Raw genomic sequence first — 16,719 nt, 5'->3', positions numbered from 1 at the left:
TCTCTGTCCCAGTATAACCAGTCACTGACCCCCTCTGTCCCAGTATAACCAGTCATTGACCCTCTCTGCCCCAGTATAACCAGTCATTGACCCCCTCTGTCCCAGTATAACCAGTCATTGACCCCCTCTGTCCCAGTATAACCAGTCATTGACCCTCTCTGCCCCAGTATAACCAGTCATTGACCCTCTCTGTCCCAGTATAACCAGTCACTGACCCCCTCTGTCCCAGTATAACCAGTCGCTGACCCTCTCTGTCCCAGTATAACCAGTCACTGACCCCCTCTGCCCCAGTATAACCAGTCACTGACCCCCTCTGTCCCAGTATAACCAGTCACTGACCCTCTCTGTCCCAGTATAACCAGTCACTGACCCCCTCTGTCCCAGTATAACCAGTCATTAACCCTCTCTGTCCCAGTATAACCAGTCACTGACCCCCTCTGTCCCAGTATAACCAGTCATTAACCCTCTCTGTCCCAGTATAACCAGTCATTAACCCTCTCTGTCCCAGTATAACCAGTCACTGACCCTCTCTGTCCCAGTATAACCAGTCACTGACCCCCTCTGTCCCAGTATAACCAGTCATTAACCCCCTCTGTCCCAGTATAACCAGTCACTGACCCCCTCTGTCCCAGTATAACCAGTCATTAACCCCCTCTGTCCCAGTATAACCAGTCACTGACCCCCCTGTCCCAGTATAACCAGTCATTAACCCCCTCTGTCCCAGTATAACCAGTCATTAACCCCCTCTGTCCCAGTATAACCAGTCACTGACCCTCTCTGTCCCAGTATAACCAGTCCTCGTCTCCGTTTAACCAGTCTGCTGATGGTTTAGACTTTGCCGTGTGCGATTGGCGGCAGCGGTGTCTGACAACAGGAAGTGTCCCCTCATAAGCCCCGCCCACCCGCCCAGCCTGGCGTGGAGGAGGAGCCTCCCCAACGCTGCTGTTCCCACTGATCTTCTGCTCGCCGCCGACCCTCCCGGTGATCAGAGCTAACCTTCATTCCTGAGGAGGTTTGATGGCGGCGTGTGACGATCAGCGCTCGCCTTCCCAGAATGCACCTGTGCGATCTAATCTGAGGGCCCTTCAGGAGGCCATCACACTCCGAGGAAGTCTGATGTTTCCTTAACAATGCTTCATTTCCACTCGAATGGCTCCTGCTCTCGGCGGCTAATAGCTATCAGCTTCAAACAATCAGGCTTTTATTGTGGCGGTGACACTTCCCACATGGCGCCTCGTTGCTCTCACACACACACACACACACACACACGCACACACACACACTCACACACACACACACACACACTCCGATAAATCTACAAGAGAGGAAACGGCGGAGTGACTGAGAGGAGGGCCGCCATCGCCCGCTGCTACCAGGCGTGAACGCTAATGTAAACACTGCGGGTTCTTTGTCACTCCTTTAGCTCAGAGCTAGCATCGCAAACACCATCCTGCGGTCAAGAGCTACAACGTCGGAGCGAGCTGAACTTCCTGTTCAGGAGTTGGGACAACACGCGTGGATTGGTATCGTTGCTCCTAGCAGAGCGTAGCCTGAAGACGGACCGTGCTAGCGTGAGCTAGCACGTGCGCTATCAGAACAAGCGACATAAACTACTCGAACTCCGGCTCCGACCCTCAGCTCTCCTTCCCAGTTTGATCCTCCGCTGTTGCCACAAACTTCCAGGCTCATGGTTTTCCCAGTTAGCCGAGAACCCTGAGTAGCTAACTGACGGCGGCGTTCCCGATTAGCGCTGCTCTGCTTCGCTCTTCCTGATGGAACAATAAAGAACTAAAGACCTTGGAGGGAAGCTTTGATGTCCCTCCCTGCAGAACTTAAGCCTCCCTGTGAGGAAACTCCTGATCGTGTCGTCGTGTTTCAGGAAGCGGCGGCGGGAAGAGAGGATCCGCCATCTGCCTCTGAGGCCTGATCACGGAATTATCCCTCAAGTCCCTCCGAGGACCGCCGGGCGAAGACGGCGGCCTTAATTAACAGCGAGGACGGAGAGCCTGTGTTTGGATGATCCACCACTGGGAGGGGTCGTGTTTACCCCTCCAACATTCCCGTTAACATTCCCGTTAACATTCCAAACAGGCCACTTAGTCAGCGTGTGTGGCGAGCAGCGTCTAGATCAAACGGCGGTCTGAGCCAAGAAAGCGGCGGCTCCGCCTTCACTTCTCTTTGATTTCACTCACTCTCGCCGCATCGACCGGGCTGATTGTGCGGCAGCGGCGAGGGCGGCGGCGAGGGCGCGGAGGCACTGAGAGCATCCCAGCAGGTCATGTGACGCTGTAGCTATAGCAGAGAGGAGTCGGGGGGGGGGGGGGGGCGAGAACAACACGCTTTCACATCAAAGTCCAGATGCGGATTTTCTGGAGCGAAATCAGGATTAAACCTGCCGGATCCTGAGGGAGTGACGGCGGGGCGGGAATGTCACTTTTAACAGATGAGGAAATATTTTTGGCCATTTAAGGGACACTTTTATTCCAGTTTGATGGATTTCCTCCATGAATCAGTCACCCTCTGCTAGCTTCCTAGCTAGCTTCCCCGGCTAATGGTTAGCCACTGCTGCAGCTTGTTGGATTTAGCTAATCAAACATTCACATCCCAGAAATCCCAAAGCCTTGAAACCGAGATGACCGAAACACCCTGAAATTCGGTTTAGCAGAGGGATTCGAGGGATTTTGAGGGTCTGGAAAAACTTCGGCTTTGATAGACGTTCCGAATTAGCAACGTTGGAGTCCGATTTTCTCTACCTGTTTTATTAGCCGTAGCATCCTTGTGGAGTGCTTTTGGACTCCGGCGGAATCGACTCCGGAGATCCGTCTCGGCCCTCTTGAATACAGAACAGACTCTTAATCCACGGCTGCCTGCGGCCAAATGTTTCCCGCTCTAAAATTTCCCTCCTCGTATCGACCGCACGGACGCCGCCTGCGGCGACGCATGGCATTGATGAGCATCACAGGTCTCCCAAAAGAGTCCATAACCTGGAAACTACACATGCTAAACATGCTAAACATGCTACACAGCAGCTGCTGGACTTCCTGCTTCCCACCCGGAATTCGATTCATCAGCCTTGATGTCAAGACAACAGGAAGTCCACAGGAGAGTCTGGAAAATCCCTCCACAAGGACCAATGAAGCGCCTTCAGGATATTCCGGGATCAAAGAAGACCAGCGCTGATCCGGGAAGACCAAGGATGCTCCCCCAGGACCAACGACCATCAGGGAAGACCAAGGATGCTCCCCCAGGACCAACGACCATCAGGGAAGACCAAGGATGATCCGACAGGACCAGTGACCATCAGGGAAGACCAAGGATGCACCGACAGGACCAGCGCTGATCCGGGAAGACCAAGGATGATCCGACAGGACCAGCGACCATCAGGGAAGACCAAGGATGATCTGAGAGGATCCGGAACCTGAAGGAGTTGCTGGTCCACGCGCCCTCAGCGTTCCTTCAAAAACACCCCTTGACCTTGTTTTTACTCCGGAATTCCTCAGAAATCCTGATCAAAGGACTCCGATTTTCCAGGAGCTGACTGACAGCTCCTGGAAGGACATCCCTCTCTTCCCTCTCTTCTCCCGCCACCTCCGTCGTGTCCCCCCCCCCCTGCAGATTAGCGCCGCCGCCTCTTTGTGAATCCGTACAAAGCCGAACCAATTAAAGGCTCTTCTCTCCTAACGAGCTCTAATCCAGACATGCTTTTATTGCATTTGATTCCGCTGGCTGCTCCTGCCAACACTGGGACCGCTGCCTTCCTCCGAGTCAGGAACCTCTCTGGTTCTAGCAGCTGTCACTTCCCTTTGTCACGGATGATGAAGGAATTACGGAAAACAGGCCCTGATCCACCAATCAGACGACGGCAAGCGGAAACAGTTTGGCAGCTTTCCGCGTTAGCTGTGCCAGGAATCGTTATTCAGTGGGTGGGAACGTGCTGATGTGACAGGAAGCAGCACTGGCGGCACTGGGAACGTCCACGGTTCGAACCAGAACAGGTGAGCGGGGGCCGACTGGGAATGTCGGAGGTGTGGTGGCGAGCAGGAGGCCGGACTTCTGCCCCCCGTGAGACCGAGGCTTTGATCTTGAAAGGGTGCTAGCTCTGACCACCTGCAGCTGGTCCTCCACCAGTGCCCCCCACGGTGCACGTGCACCTCTGAGGCTTCTTCTCGCGCACGGGGCAGGAGGACGTCGTTACCGTGGAAACCGTGAGCCGCTATCAGCCGCCGCTGAACATGCAGGAGGGATCGGAAGGCTAAATGAGGATGAAGGACGCGGAGGAGCTGAGATGTTTCCTGCACTTAGCATTATTAGCGTCCTCATCGGTCTCTCCTGGCTCCGCCCACTTCCTCAGGTGCATAAATACAGGAAGAAGATCAAAGCAAAAGGCTGCTTTGATCAGCTGATGGGCCCGTCAGCTTAAATCGCTAATGTTCTGCTACGTTGTGACATTTCAACCATCGTTAGCAGCTGTTCCTGACTCTTGTCCAGTGAGGGTCAGAGCGCTATCGCTAATGCAGCCAGCACACGATAAATCACGCTCTAAAATTAGCATTGTTGATTTTAGACCGCCCCCTCGGCTGTTGGCTAATAGCCTTAGCCTCCAGGGGCTAATCATCCTGCCGTAGCAGCAACGCCTAAAAGGCAACAAGAGGTCTTTCCAGTTTCACCGGGAGCCCTTAGCATTTAGCATTTAGCCGCCAGCAGTCATTGTTTGTCAACAATAAACACAATAAAACAGCGAACCGTCATTTTTCTTCACACAAAAGCTGTTGAGGGAAAAAAAGATGACGGATCCCACAAACCGTCGGCCCTGAACCAGCGAGGCGGTTTGACAACGTTGTTCTGGGGAGACGAGGAGAAAAGAGCCGAATCTGTTCCCGCCGGGATGGGGGGGCGGGGGGGGCGGCGTTCCACACGGCTGCCCACCCCCCCCCCGACTGACAGCCACAGAAATGAGTGTTTACGGCTCTGTGGCGCCGCCAGATAAGCCGATGGGCTCTTTACTCCAGCAGGTCCAGAGGAGCCCATTCTGAGGTGACGGGGGAGGAAACGATGGGCGGGGGGGCGGGGGGGCAGATTTAAAGGGTAACTGACAACGTTTGAACCGGTTCGATACGATGCAAGTGCCTCTGAGCGCTCGGAGCTTTGGCCATATAGCATTTATCTGATGAAAAGGCTCTGGGAGACGTTGCCAAGGTTACGCTCGCTAACCCAGGAGCTCAGACAGACCATAGTAGCTCAGGCGAAGCGTCCTCACCTGGAAAAACGCTGCACAAATGGAAGTGTGGCAAGATCAAAGAGGAGCAAGGCTAGGTGCAAACATCAAAGCAACATCAGCAGGTTGTGATGTTGAGAGCAAATGTTATGGGATGTTATTTTGGGCTCCCGCCCCCCCACATGGGACCACAGGTCGTGTGGGAATTTCAATATTTGTGGAAAAGCTCCGTTAGCACAAACATCAAAGCACATGGCGGTGGGGGGGGGGCTTTGATGCTGTTGGGGAATCAGGTGACCTGACAAGTGGAGGGAACGCCGCAGAGCCCAGCGGAACGCCAGCGGAACGCCATGTGTCCGACAAGGATCCGGAGGAGGAACACGACTCCTGAATTCCCAAGTGGAGAGAAAAGGAGGAGAGTGTGTGTGTGTGTGTGTGTGTGTGTGTGTGTGTGTGTGTGTGTGTGTGTGTGTGTGTGTGTAAATAAATAAAACCCTTCTGGACTGACGGATGGATGGATGGTGGGTGGATGGATGGATGGATGGATGGATGGATGGATGGATGGATGGATGGATGATGGATGGATGGATGGATGGATGATGGATGGATGGATGGATGGATGGATGGATGGATGATGGATGGATGGATGATGGATGGATGATGGATGGATGATGGATGGATGGATGGATGATGGATGATGGATGGATGGATGGATGGATGATGGATGGATGATGGATGGATGGATGGATGATGGATGATGGATGGATGGATGGATGATGGATGGATGGATGGATGGATGGATGATGGATGGATGATGGATGGATGGATGGATGGATGGATGGATGGATGGATGGATGGATGGATGGATGATGGATGGATGGATGGATGGATGGATGGATGGATGATGGATGGATGGATGGATGTTGGATGTCTCGGGTCTGAGCTGTTGCGCTAACGCAACATTAGCTTCAAAGCTACGTTCTGCGTAGCCGTTTAGCTGTTGGTGTCATTGCTTTGATCTCAAAGACGTTAGCGTCGATAGCTTTGATGCATAGCGGTAGCTCCGCTCAGCTGTCGCCGTGACGACCTCATTAATTCAAATTGGGCCGAGCTGAAGAAAACAAACACAATTAGCGAATCAGTTCTGATCAGCTGATCACTGAGGCCTCATCAGCAGTAATTCAATAAACAAATGGTTGATTGACAGGTGGAGCTTAACTGTTGCCATGGAAACGCCCGCTCTTAGAGACGGCTACAGTGGCCAGAGAAGGTGAACTTCATGTGTTTAGTGCCTGACTTTAGCAGACTGTTGATCACCTTTAGCCTCTGCGCTAACGCTAGCTGCTAACGCTAGCTGCTAACGCTAGCTGCTAATGCTAAAGCTCAGCGTGAGGCAGGAGTAAGAGAAGAGGAACGACGGCGGATTAGTTCCTGGCTGGATAAATAATTCAGGCAGCAGAATCAGCAGAGAAGATTTTTATGAAGCCCCAGAAGACCAGGTGACACCTGGGGGGGGCGGGGGGGGCGGGGCTTCAGCCACGCTAATATTAGAGTCTGAATATTTCATCTTCGTCAACGCTCGCGTGGAAAATAAAGAAATAAAAGAGTCAAAATGAGGTCAGGAAACAGCAAAAGCTCTGAGAATTCATGCAGGTGTGGGGGTGGGGGGGGGGTGTCAGGTGGAACGTCGTGCATCCAGGCGGAATCTCAAACTCATCTGGGATTTTTCCGAAAGAAGCTAACACCTTAGCGTTAGCATGTGAAGCTAAATTTAACAGTAAGTCCAACTGAGCGAGCGACAACACAACCCGCCTGGCGGATTAACGGGTAAACACTGCAGATGGAACAGGCCGCAGCGCCACACACACACACACACACACACACATGTGCACGCGCACGTGCACGCGCACGTCAAGGTAATGGAGGCATTACTGTGAGTGATGGGCCGTGCTGGGCCCTTCCGCTCCATCACCTGCCACCCTCAGACGTCTCCATTTGCTCCTCACACCTCAGCACCACGAGCCCAGAACAGAGAAACACTGTGTGTGTGTGTGTGTGTGTGTGTGTGTGTGTGTGTGTGTGTGTGTGTGTGTGTCCACTATCATCTGTGGTGCTGCATGAAGCCGCGAGCCGGGCCCAGAGCTTCATTAGTCACCTGAATGGCACATTCACAGATCTGTGTTCTGGTGCACACACACACACACACACACACACACACACACACACACACACACACACACACACATACACACACACACACACACACACATGCTTGAACCAGGCCAGCAGCATGTGCGGTTCAGTCCCGGAAGCAAAAGTCCATAAAAAGGAAAACATGATGTTCTGACTAAAACGGCGGCTGCTCTTTGGCCCCGCCTCTTGGGAAGAAGAGAATTCCGATTGGGATTCTGATCCAGCCCGGCTGCGGCGGTCCAGGTTAAACTCGTGACCACCCATGGCGCCGTTTCCTGATTAGAATTCCCATTTCCCGCCACTAACCAGAACGGAGCGGTGGGACGAGAGGCTGAAGGGTCTAGCTGAAAAGGATCAAAGTGCAAATCAAAGGATTAAAGGATCAAAGGATCGGGATCTCATCATGTGCCGATGTTAGCAACAAGAGTCCAGTAGGAAAGCAGCCATTCCGGGTCCTGCAGAGCCGGTGAGTCCGCCGGAATGTCCGACGCTCCGAGGGTAGAACGACCCAGGTAATCGGATCAGACGGGACCGACGGCACGAGAACAGACCGGAACGCCGAGATGCTTTGATGCTGCAGATTCCCAGAATCCAATTTGAGTCTGTAAAATTCCATCATGGGAGGTGAAGCCCGGAGGAACGCGACTCTGCTCACTTCCTGTTTCCTGTTTCGGAGAAGTTGCTCCAGGAACCCAGCAAGGAATCCCGGAACCACATCAGGAGCTCCGGCTGCTCTTATTGAGCCGTGTTTAAGGTATTAAGTGGATCCCGGCGGATCCGTGGCGGCGCAATGATTCCCTTTAATTAAAGAGTGCACGGAGCCAGCCGGGTCTCGGGGGGGGGGGCATCAGTCAAAGATCCGCTCTAAAGCTCATTAATCTGCCCTGCCTTTAGCCCGCAGGCTCCCCGGGGAGCAACGGAGATCTGGGCCGGCCGTTCCCTGAAGGACGACTGAGGCAGAGTTCCAGAGGGGAGAAGAAAACAGGAGCAGCCGGGACGGCTCCGGAAGCACCGTAGCAGAGATGGAATATCGCCACAACCAGGAAATCCGATCCCTTTATCCCAGCATGCCTCACTGTCTGGTCCCAGTTCACCAGGTGAGGTTCTGCTCCTGGGATCATTCATTCCAATCGGAACCATCTGACCCTTGAGCAAGGCAGCCTTGGCAGGACAAACGCTGGGAAGGAACCCGGAGCAGAACCAGCAAGTTTCCTCGGAAAACCTCAGACCTCTCAGGAAACCGCCTCAGACGGACCCGGAGGGTCCGGGAAGGGTCCCGCGTCCCTTCAGGGCCGGAGTTTTGGGCCGGGAAGTAGCGGCTCGTGTTCCCGCTGAGCGTAAGCGAACCGACGGGGAGCCCGGCGGCCGGGGAATATCGGGAATATTGACGAGTACCGGCAGAGGTGCTCCGATATCGGCTTAATTGGACGGTTGCAGAAGGTCGGCAACTGTTAGCCGCGACCTTTTCACCCCCAGCCGACGCTCCCTGGCAGCTCCAGAACCAGGAAACTGCTCCCAAAGCTACCTGATGCTAAGCTACCTGATGCTAAGCAACCTGATGCTAAGCTACCTGATGCTAAGCACGTACGGATGGCCTCTCATTCAGCGTGCGGCGCTTCCAAATCATCCGTGGAGACTGAACGACACGTCTGGCTGTCACCTCGGCAGTCGCCACGGAGACCACCCCCTCCCCCCCCCCGCTGTCCAAATGAAACGCTCCGACCTTGACAACCGGCTGATCCGGCGTGTCAGAGCGCGGAGCGGAGCGGGGGACACCTCGCTAATGGAGTGATGACCTGGATCAGGATTAATAGCTCGGCCGGTGGCTCCGCCCCCCCCCAGCCGACACGTTAACGCCATCAGAGCAGATTAACGATGCTACGACCTGATTGGCCGCTTGCCGTCGCCTCGTGCTGGCTCATGCTAACGCTAACAACCCACTTGGGCTCGGGGGCACTTCCTGCCCCCCCTCCACCGCCACAGTTACCCAGAGGCGACCCCGAGCAGCTCGCCCCGCCTCCTCGCCGTCTCTATCTGCCATCGGGCTCGTTCCATTGACAGGTGGGTCACGGAGACGCCGATCCATCAGCGCTAATACGCTGGACTCCACCGATCGATAGCGCAGTGCAGTTTATGAGCCGGGGAACAAGAAGCTCTCAGGTGAGCAGCAGCGTAGCCGCCTCAAGCTAAAGGAGGGGGGACGCAAACAGGAAGTGGCCGCTCACCTGCGTCACCGCTAGCATCACAGGTGTGATCGCTAATTAATGACGTTCGCCCAAAACACCCGCTGCTGGAAGCTAGCAGCTAACGCTGATTGTCGCGGCGCTACCCGCCAATCTCAATCAAGACCCGGCTGATTAGCACGCCGCGCCCCGCACATGTAAACAAACCCGGCAGTCGGCTAATGGGAGAGCGGTTCTGCCCCAAACAATAATCCGACTCCTTGGGAGGGAATCAGCCGGGACGTTTACGGATAATTAGTGGTTTTTTTTTTTAACAATTCTGTCAGTTTAATTGGGTTCATTTCCTGTCCAGTTCTCATTTCCTGTCCGGCAGCGGTGACCAATGGGACGACAGAAAGAAACGCTCCGCGTTGCTAACGGTGAACTGACACCAGCGTCCACGCAACAGAAAAACCCGAACAGACAACAATCGGTGCCGAGTCGCTCGGGAAAAGTTCTGGCTCGTTTGGAGGCAACGGGAACGTTGGAGGACCTGAACAAGAAAACAATCAAGCTCTTTTAGCGGCGGCTAATATAAAAGCTACATTACCTGCGCAGCGCTACGAATATCACACACGTGAGCTTGATCTTTAGCCACGGGGATACCTAGCTTAGCATCAATGGGGCGGGCCTTGGGCTGAGGTTCAGGGTCTCGTCCTGGTGGTGGCCTGGGAACGCCTTGGAAAACAGGAGTGGAGGAAGGGTCTGGGAAGAGGGAAGGAGCGGGAACGCCCAGCCTGCTGCCCCACGGATGGAGGCTAATGGAGGTTTGTGCTGACAGCCGCCACCGCGAGCGCTAGGTCGACGCGCGAGAAACAGGCTAATCGACGCGGCTGCGTATAAAAGGGTTCAGCGCTCTCCGGGAGGTTCGACCTGCGTCCACTTAAGCCGCCGCCACGCCACTTCGACATCTTTGATGAAGCTAAGCTACGCTAGCTGCTGCTGCTGCTGGCGTTTTAACGTTTAATGTTGGTTAAGTCTCATTTCTATAAAAGAAATATGTGAAATTAGCGCTCGTAGACGCACAAGGTCAATGTGAGCGGCGGCCGTCCAGCCTGTGATAATCCCCCCCCCCCCCCCCCCCCCCTCGTGAGGTCAGCAGGTGAACGAGTCCCCAGAGAGTGTGTGTGTGTGTGTGTGTGTGTGTGTGTGTGTGTGAGTGTGTGTTGAGCTTAACCGTCAGAGGCCAGGCTGTGGTTAATGCTCTTCCAAATTGCCTCTCCTGTGAGATTTGCCCCTGTTGCCCCCTCCTCAGAGAGGCCAACCCCCCCCCCCCCCCGGAATCACCGTTGTTGCTCCGAACAGGAAGTGACTTCGTTGCTGGCTTTAAATATTAAAGGCGTTGTTGATGCCCCGCCCGTGTTCACGCTGCCGAAGCGCCTGACAAGGGACACAAAGGTGGTGAATATTTTATCGTAGCTTCTCAGCTAGCCACCGTTAGCAGAGGCGGCCGTTAGCAGGAGCCACCGTTAGCAGGAGCGGCCGTTAGCAGGAGCCACCATTAGCAGGAGTGCCCATTAGCAGGAGCGGCCGTTAGCAGGAGCGGCCATTAGCAGGAGCCACCATTAGCAGAAGTGGCCGTTAGCAGGAGCCACCATTAGCAGGAGCGACCGTTAGCAAGAGCGGCCGTTAGCAAGAGCCGCCATTAGCAGGAGCCACCATTAGCAGGAGAGACCGTTAGCAGGAGCGGCCGTTAGCAGGAGCGACCGTTAGCAGGAGCGGCCGTTAGCAGGAGCGGCCGTTAGCAGGAGCGGCCGTTAGCAGGAGCGACCGTTAGCAGGAGCGACCGTTAGCAGGAGCGGCCGTTAGCAGGAGCGGCCGTTAGCAGGAGCGGCGGCTCGCCTGCGCTGGGAGACGCAGACAGTTCATTCAAGGATAAATCTGACAAAAACATGAAAAGGAAGCGTTGACGTGGCGCTGAGCCACTGGAGCTATTATGGAGACGGCGCTTTAGAGAGCGTGGCGTTCAGTCAGTGTTCGAAGACCCGGGGGCCCTGATGGCGGCGGCAGCGGAGCAGGACGCCGGTCCGGTGGCGCCGACGTCGCTGCGGTAACGACGGTTCTCTCTGGCGGGTTCACGATGAGTTAGCATGACGGGAAAAGGCTCGTTTCCCTCCTTTTTCTACCTCGTTTTAAGAGCTAAGGTGTTCTTGGCTAGCAGGAGGAGGCGGGCCCTTGTGAGGGGCGTGGTCTACGGGAGGGGCGGGGCCTGTTTGGTTGGTTTTAGCGTGAAGATTCGGCAGATTTTGCTGTTTCCTGGCGTCACCTGCGTCTCTTTTATCATTCTAGCATCTGAAATTTCAGCCATTTTGTTTTCTGCTCCAGTCGCCGGCTAACAAGCGGTAGCATTAGCGTTAGCCTGGGGGGGGTTTCTGACCTTTCACTCCCCCTTTTTATTGTGAGCCTGATTAAAACGTATGAAGAGTTGGTTGATAAAGTCGCCATCAGGAAAACATCTTTCTCCAGAAGCGCCCCCCCCCCCCCCCCCCACACACCCCCCCACACCCCCCCACACCCACACACACCCACACACACACACACACCCACTGACACATTCAGCTGCTGAATGAATAATCATTCTAATACGGCGCCGAGGAAAACAGCTGATGCGGTGAAAACCGGAGTATAAAGTCGTGTTAGCCATCAGCGCGCATCTCCGTCACCTTCGTTTGTTTCCGCAGCAGCAAAATTCCAGATTTTTCCAGGCGACCGGAGCAAACCGCCAAGCTCGGCACGTTTTTCAAAGCCACGTTAGACAACTTTAAAGCTTAAGGAACTAGTTAGCAGGCTAATGCTAACTCATATAATGGCTGTGAGGTCAGGAGGCCACGCCCCCCCCGCTCACTGTTGTCTCTCTTCTCTGCTAGCTTTAGCCAAACCCGTCCTGGAACCGCGCACGTAACCGCCACCGTCCATCAGCTCCGACCCTCCTCCCGGCTCGGGTCCAGAGCGCCGTCTCACGGAGCGCTCGTCACCTTCGTAATTGGCGTGCAAACGTCTTTGGCTCATGGCGCCAGCCTCAATTAGCCAGGTGTGTAAACGCTGCCAGCGCGGCGCGGAGCGCTAACAGACTGAGCTAACAGTCGTTCTGCACCGGCGCCGCCGGTCGATGCTGAGGCGCTCCGACCTGGAGGCAGCAGCAGAGGCGGGTCAAAGGTCAACCGAGGGGAAGAGAGGACACAATTCACAGCTAGCTAGCATCTTCTGCTCGCAATCATCTGTTCATTTGTCCAAAACTGGAGAAAAAACTTGATTTCTTCTGCTAAAATATAACCAGAAAAGCTGGTCATTAGCGAACGGCTAACGCTAAGTTTCCTCTTTATCTCAAGATGAAATCTGGGGAATAAAAAAGAAAAAGTTTTAGCAAAACTCCAGAAGAGTTCAGTCAAAGGTCGTCACGGCCTTCAGATCCTCCTGATTGGATATTCACACCCTGATTGGGCGGGAAGGCTAGCAGAGCCGCGAGGTCACAAAAAGGCGCCAAGTCAAACGCAGCTCAGATTAGCCGCTGATTTGGGACAGACGCGGATTTAGCAGCGCTAACTAAAGACGCCGCCGCCTCCTGGGAACCATAATGGGGAAGAATTGGGTTCGGACACATTTGATCGTCAGATTTAGAACCAAACGGAGAAAAGGGGCGGAAACCATCAGAGAGCCGAGCTAGCGGAGCTACTGTTGACGGCACGACGGGAAGGAGGAGGTGACGGCGACACAGAGCAGGTGGCGCTGAAAAGGCTCACATCCTGTTTACATCTGAGGGGGGGGGGGATAAACCACAGAGAGTTCAGGATACAAAAGACTGAACAGCCCCCCCCCACCCCCCGCCCACAGAGGGGGGGGTGGGGGGGGCTTCTTCAAAGTGAAAGAGGACTCAAAGACAAGTAGCATGATAGTGTAGCCGCGGTGCTCTGAATAGCCCTTGATAGCTTAATCAGCCATTACAGGAAAGCAGGTGTTGAGAGCCCCCCCCCCCCCCACCCTGCCCCCCCCTCAGAATGGAATGATGGTCGCATTCATAAAACTGCGTCCTTTAATTAGGCGCCGTGTCCTCCGCGCGCCGCCACTTCCTGCTTCTCCGGCGTGAAGCGGCGCTGATTCCATCAGATCAGCGACACTCAGAGCAAATTGCTTTTCTGCTGTGATGGAGGGGGCGGGGAAATGGGGCGGGAAGGGGCGGGGAAGGGGCGGGGCTCCACCAGAAAAGTTAACCACAGTAGCAACGTCAGGATTAGCGTCACCGTTCAGACGTGATGAATTCCATCGGAATAAAGCAGGTAAGAAACAGCTAAGCTAGCGTAAAACAAGCTAGCATCAAATGCATTTATGCTTTGGCGTTAGCTGCCTTTTTTTAGCCAGACAGTCCCGTCACCATGGTAACCGCCCGACCACTAACATTTTGACCGCACCGCTATTTTTACGGCGGGCGTAGGGGGCGGAGTCTAAGTGGGACACCTGCGTTCTCCTGACCCAGATCCAAAGGGTCCGTCTGTTGTACTCTGAAACGCAGCCCTCGTGGTCATGTGACCAGGCCCCGAGTCTCAGGATTCCGCGTCGGGATCCACCACGCGTCCCCTGAGCTGGTCCCGTTGTTCGACCGTGACCAGAACCGGAGCAAACGTGGGCCTCGGAGGTCGACCCCCCAGGGCGCCGCTCACGCCGCCACCGCCCGTCATCTGCTGCCTCGTGGGCTCGAAACACGGCGGCTGGAAGCTAATTCACGTAGGATCACGCGATATTCCCGCTTTTTTCCGGACAAGGTCCCAACACGACCTCTGCGGCGCTCCGGACGGACGCCGCCGCCGGGAAGCCAAAAACCTCAAAGATCGCGACGTGCTCACAACGGCGTTTAACTCTGTGACCTTTGACCTGCCACATCGTCACATCGGTCGTCGCTATGACAACACACCCGAGGTGTTTAAGGTCAGCGCGGATTTCAGAGTCACTTCTGCCAAAATGCTGCGTAATAAAATCAGTTATTGTGAATAAAATCAATAAATAGGAATAAAATCAATAATTAGGAATAAATCCATAATTGTGACAAAAGTGGAACATTTGTGAATGAAGAACAATCAGAATTCCATTAAAACTATGCAGGATAAATCCAGGAGAAGGGTGAAAAGTAGGAAGAAAGGAGCCCTCACAGCTCGCGCAGCGTCCTCACCTGTTCCCACCTTTAATCCCGCTAAAATCGCGCGCGTCTACGCACGAGGGCGGAACAGCCGCGCTTTAATCTGCTGATGGAAACTTGATGGGTCGTGTTTGTTCCGAAGACTCTCAGGTGAGAACAAGCGAGCGCGCGACCACACGCGCACGCCTCGGAGACACCCGCAGGAGCGGGAACATTGCGGGAGTGAGCGGTTCTTACCTGCGGCGGCGGCGACCGTCCACGCGAGCAGCAGCAGACGCGGCAGCGGCAGACGCGGCAGCGGCAGACGCGGCAGCGGCAGACGCGGCAGCGGCAGACGCGGCAGCGCCGCTCCGCTCTTCGGTCTCCGCTCCTTCATCGCGGCTCCCGAAGCTCCAACACTTTTCCTCCTGGAGGCGGAACGAAGTGCCAGAGAACCACTCTTCTTCTTCTTCTTCTTCTTCTTCTTCTTCTTCCTCCTCCTCCTCCTCGGCTGTGTGGGCTGACTCGGGCTCGGTTCGGGCTGATCCCAGCAGCGTGGCCGCGGACAGGCTGAGTGCTGCTGGCGGCAGCCGCGTGCAGCACCGCGGACAGCTCCGACCGTCTGACAGCCAATGGGGAGCCAGCGATGAGGCACGAGCGCCCCGCCGCAGCCCTCCATCCTGATTGGTCCTGACATGGGATCCGAACCGACAACCGCTCGAATCTCAGCGGGTTGGGGGGGGGGGGGGGGGGGGGCAATTACAGGAAAATGAGGATCGGAACGGCCCTTCTGGAGTCACGTGGTCGGGCTGTTTTATTGCTTTGATTTGGATCCGACCAAAAACTTCAAATCATCCTGAAGTTTTTCCCAGAAAGAAATGTAAATCTCAGGAAAAGGTGACTTTTTTTTTTTTTTGCTTGAAAACCCAAAAGTCGTGATGGGAGATTCCAATTTCCAAATTTAAACTCGTTTTTGTTTGTTTTACTGGGGAATTTATCACATTTATCAGCATCTAAGATATAAAGTATCAGTTCAGGAGGAAGATCCTTTTAATTAAGGACATCAAAGCAAAAAATTCAATTAAAACCTTCTTTTCTTCTTTTTCTTACGCAGATTGATGCTAAAAACGTCATTTAATGATATAATATTTTAAGGTTCAGTGGTGGCGCTAATGTTAGCTAGCTTTAGCCTACAGGACCTACAGAAGACAACGCTGAGCGACTCCTCAGTTTTCCTGCCTCCGACTGACAGTAATGCTCCGTGGCTCCTCCCCCTGGGCCCGGGGGGGAGGAGCCACGGCACATAGGTTAGCATATACGTTAGACCATTAGCTTTTGTCTCTTTTTTTGACTTCTTTGATCTCAGATGTTTACGTGGACAGTGGTCGGGTCCCCTCCCACGCTAACGCCAGGCTCCAGCGTCTCTCCGCTAGCCGCTAGCGGCGTCTGATGGCTGCTAACATCAGAGGAGAGTGGAGGTGTGAAGCAGGAGAAGCTGCTCGTTATTCAGGAGGCCTCAGTTATTCCTCACATGCTCCTCGATCCTCTCGCTTCCATGAATATTTACAACTGCTCGATATTTAGCACGTCCATCGCCGCCGGCAACGCCAGGTGAGAAGCACCTTCTTTAACGTGGCCTTTAGCATGTGTCGCGTAGCTGCGTTTCCAGCTCGTGTCACCATCGATCCGTTAATAATCTCGTTTTTGTGTCAACGACAACTGGTCTGAGCTCCAGTCCAGAAATGCAGCCGTCGCGTTGCAGCAGATTGCTAACGCTAGCAGCCAAGGAGAAACATTTGGTCATTCTGGCAGCCTTTGTTTGTTTACTGGCTGCTAGCGCTCATTAGCAACACGGCTCAGTGTTTCAGCACATATTTACAGTTACGATGCACAAGCGTGTCGTTTATTTGTCCGTTTATGGTTTAAAAACACGACCACGTGTCTGGTCAGGCGCTGCTAATGTTAGCGTCTACGGTATTTAT

The 16,719-nt window shown here is 54.4% G+C and overlaps 1 protein-coding gene across 2 annotated transcripts in view; it reads right to left on the bottom strand.

Moving 5' to 3' along the window:
* LOC101062809 (seizure protein 6 homolog) overlaps positions 1–15,446 on the bottom strand; it is a 41,715-nt gene extending 26,269 nt beyond the window's left edge. The window contains exons 1-2 of one of the 2 annotated variants that reach the window (XM_029843389.1): positions 15,072–15,446; positions 14,996–15,041 (exon numbers count right to left, since the gene is read on the bottom strand). In XM_029843389.1, the coding sequence (XP_029699249.1) occupies positions 14,996–15,041; positions 15,072–15,434 (409 nt within the window). In that variant the 5' untranslated portion in view covers positions 15,435–15,446. Of the gene's footprint in view, positions 1–14,995 lie in introns of both variants that reach the window. The other variant, XM_003978426.3, reaches the window with a different exon arrangement.
* Positions 15,447–16,719: the final 1,273 nt, after the last annotated feature.

The sequence above is a fragment of the Takifugu rubripes genome, chromosome 11 (assembly GCF_901000725.2).
Source record: "Takifugu rubripes chromosome 11, fTakRub1.2, whole genome shotgun sequence".
Classification (NCBI taxonomy): Eukaryota; Metazoa; Chordata; class Actinopteri; order Tetraodontiformes; family Tetraodontidae; genus Takifugu; species Takifugu rubripes.
The sequence above is the reverse complement of the archived record's forward strand: the minus strand, read 5'-3'. Positions and strand labels throughout refer to the sequence as shown.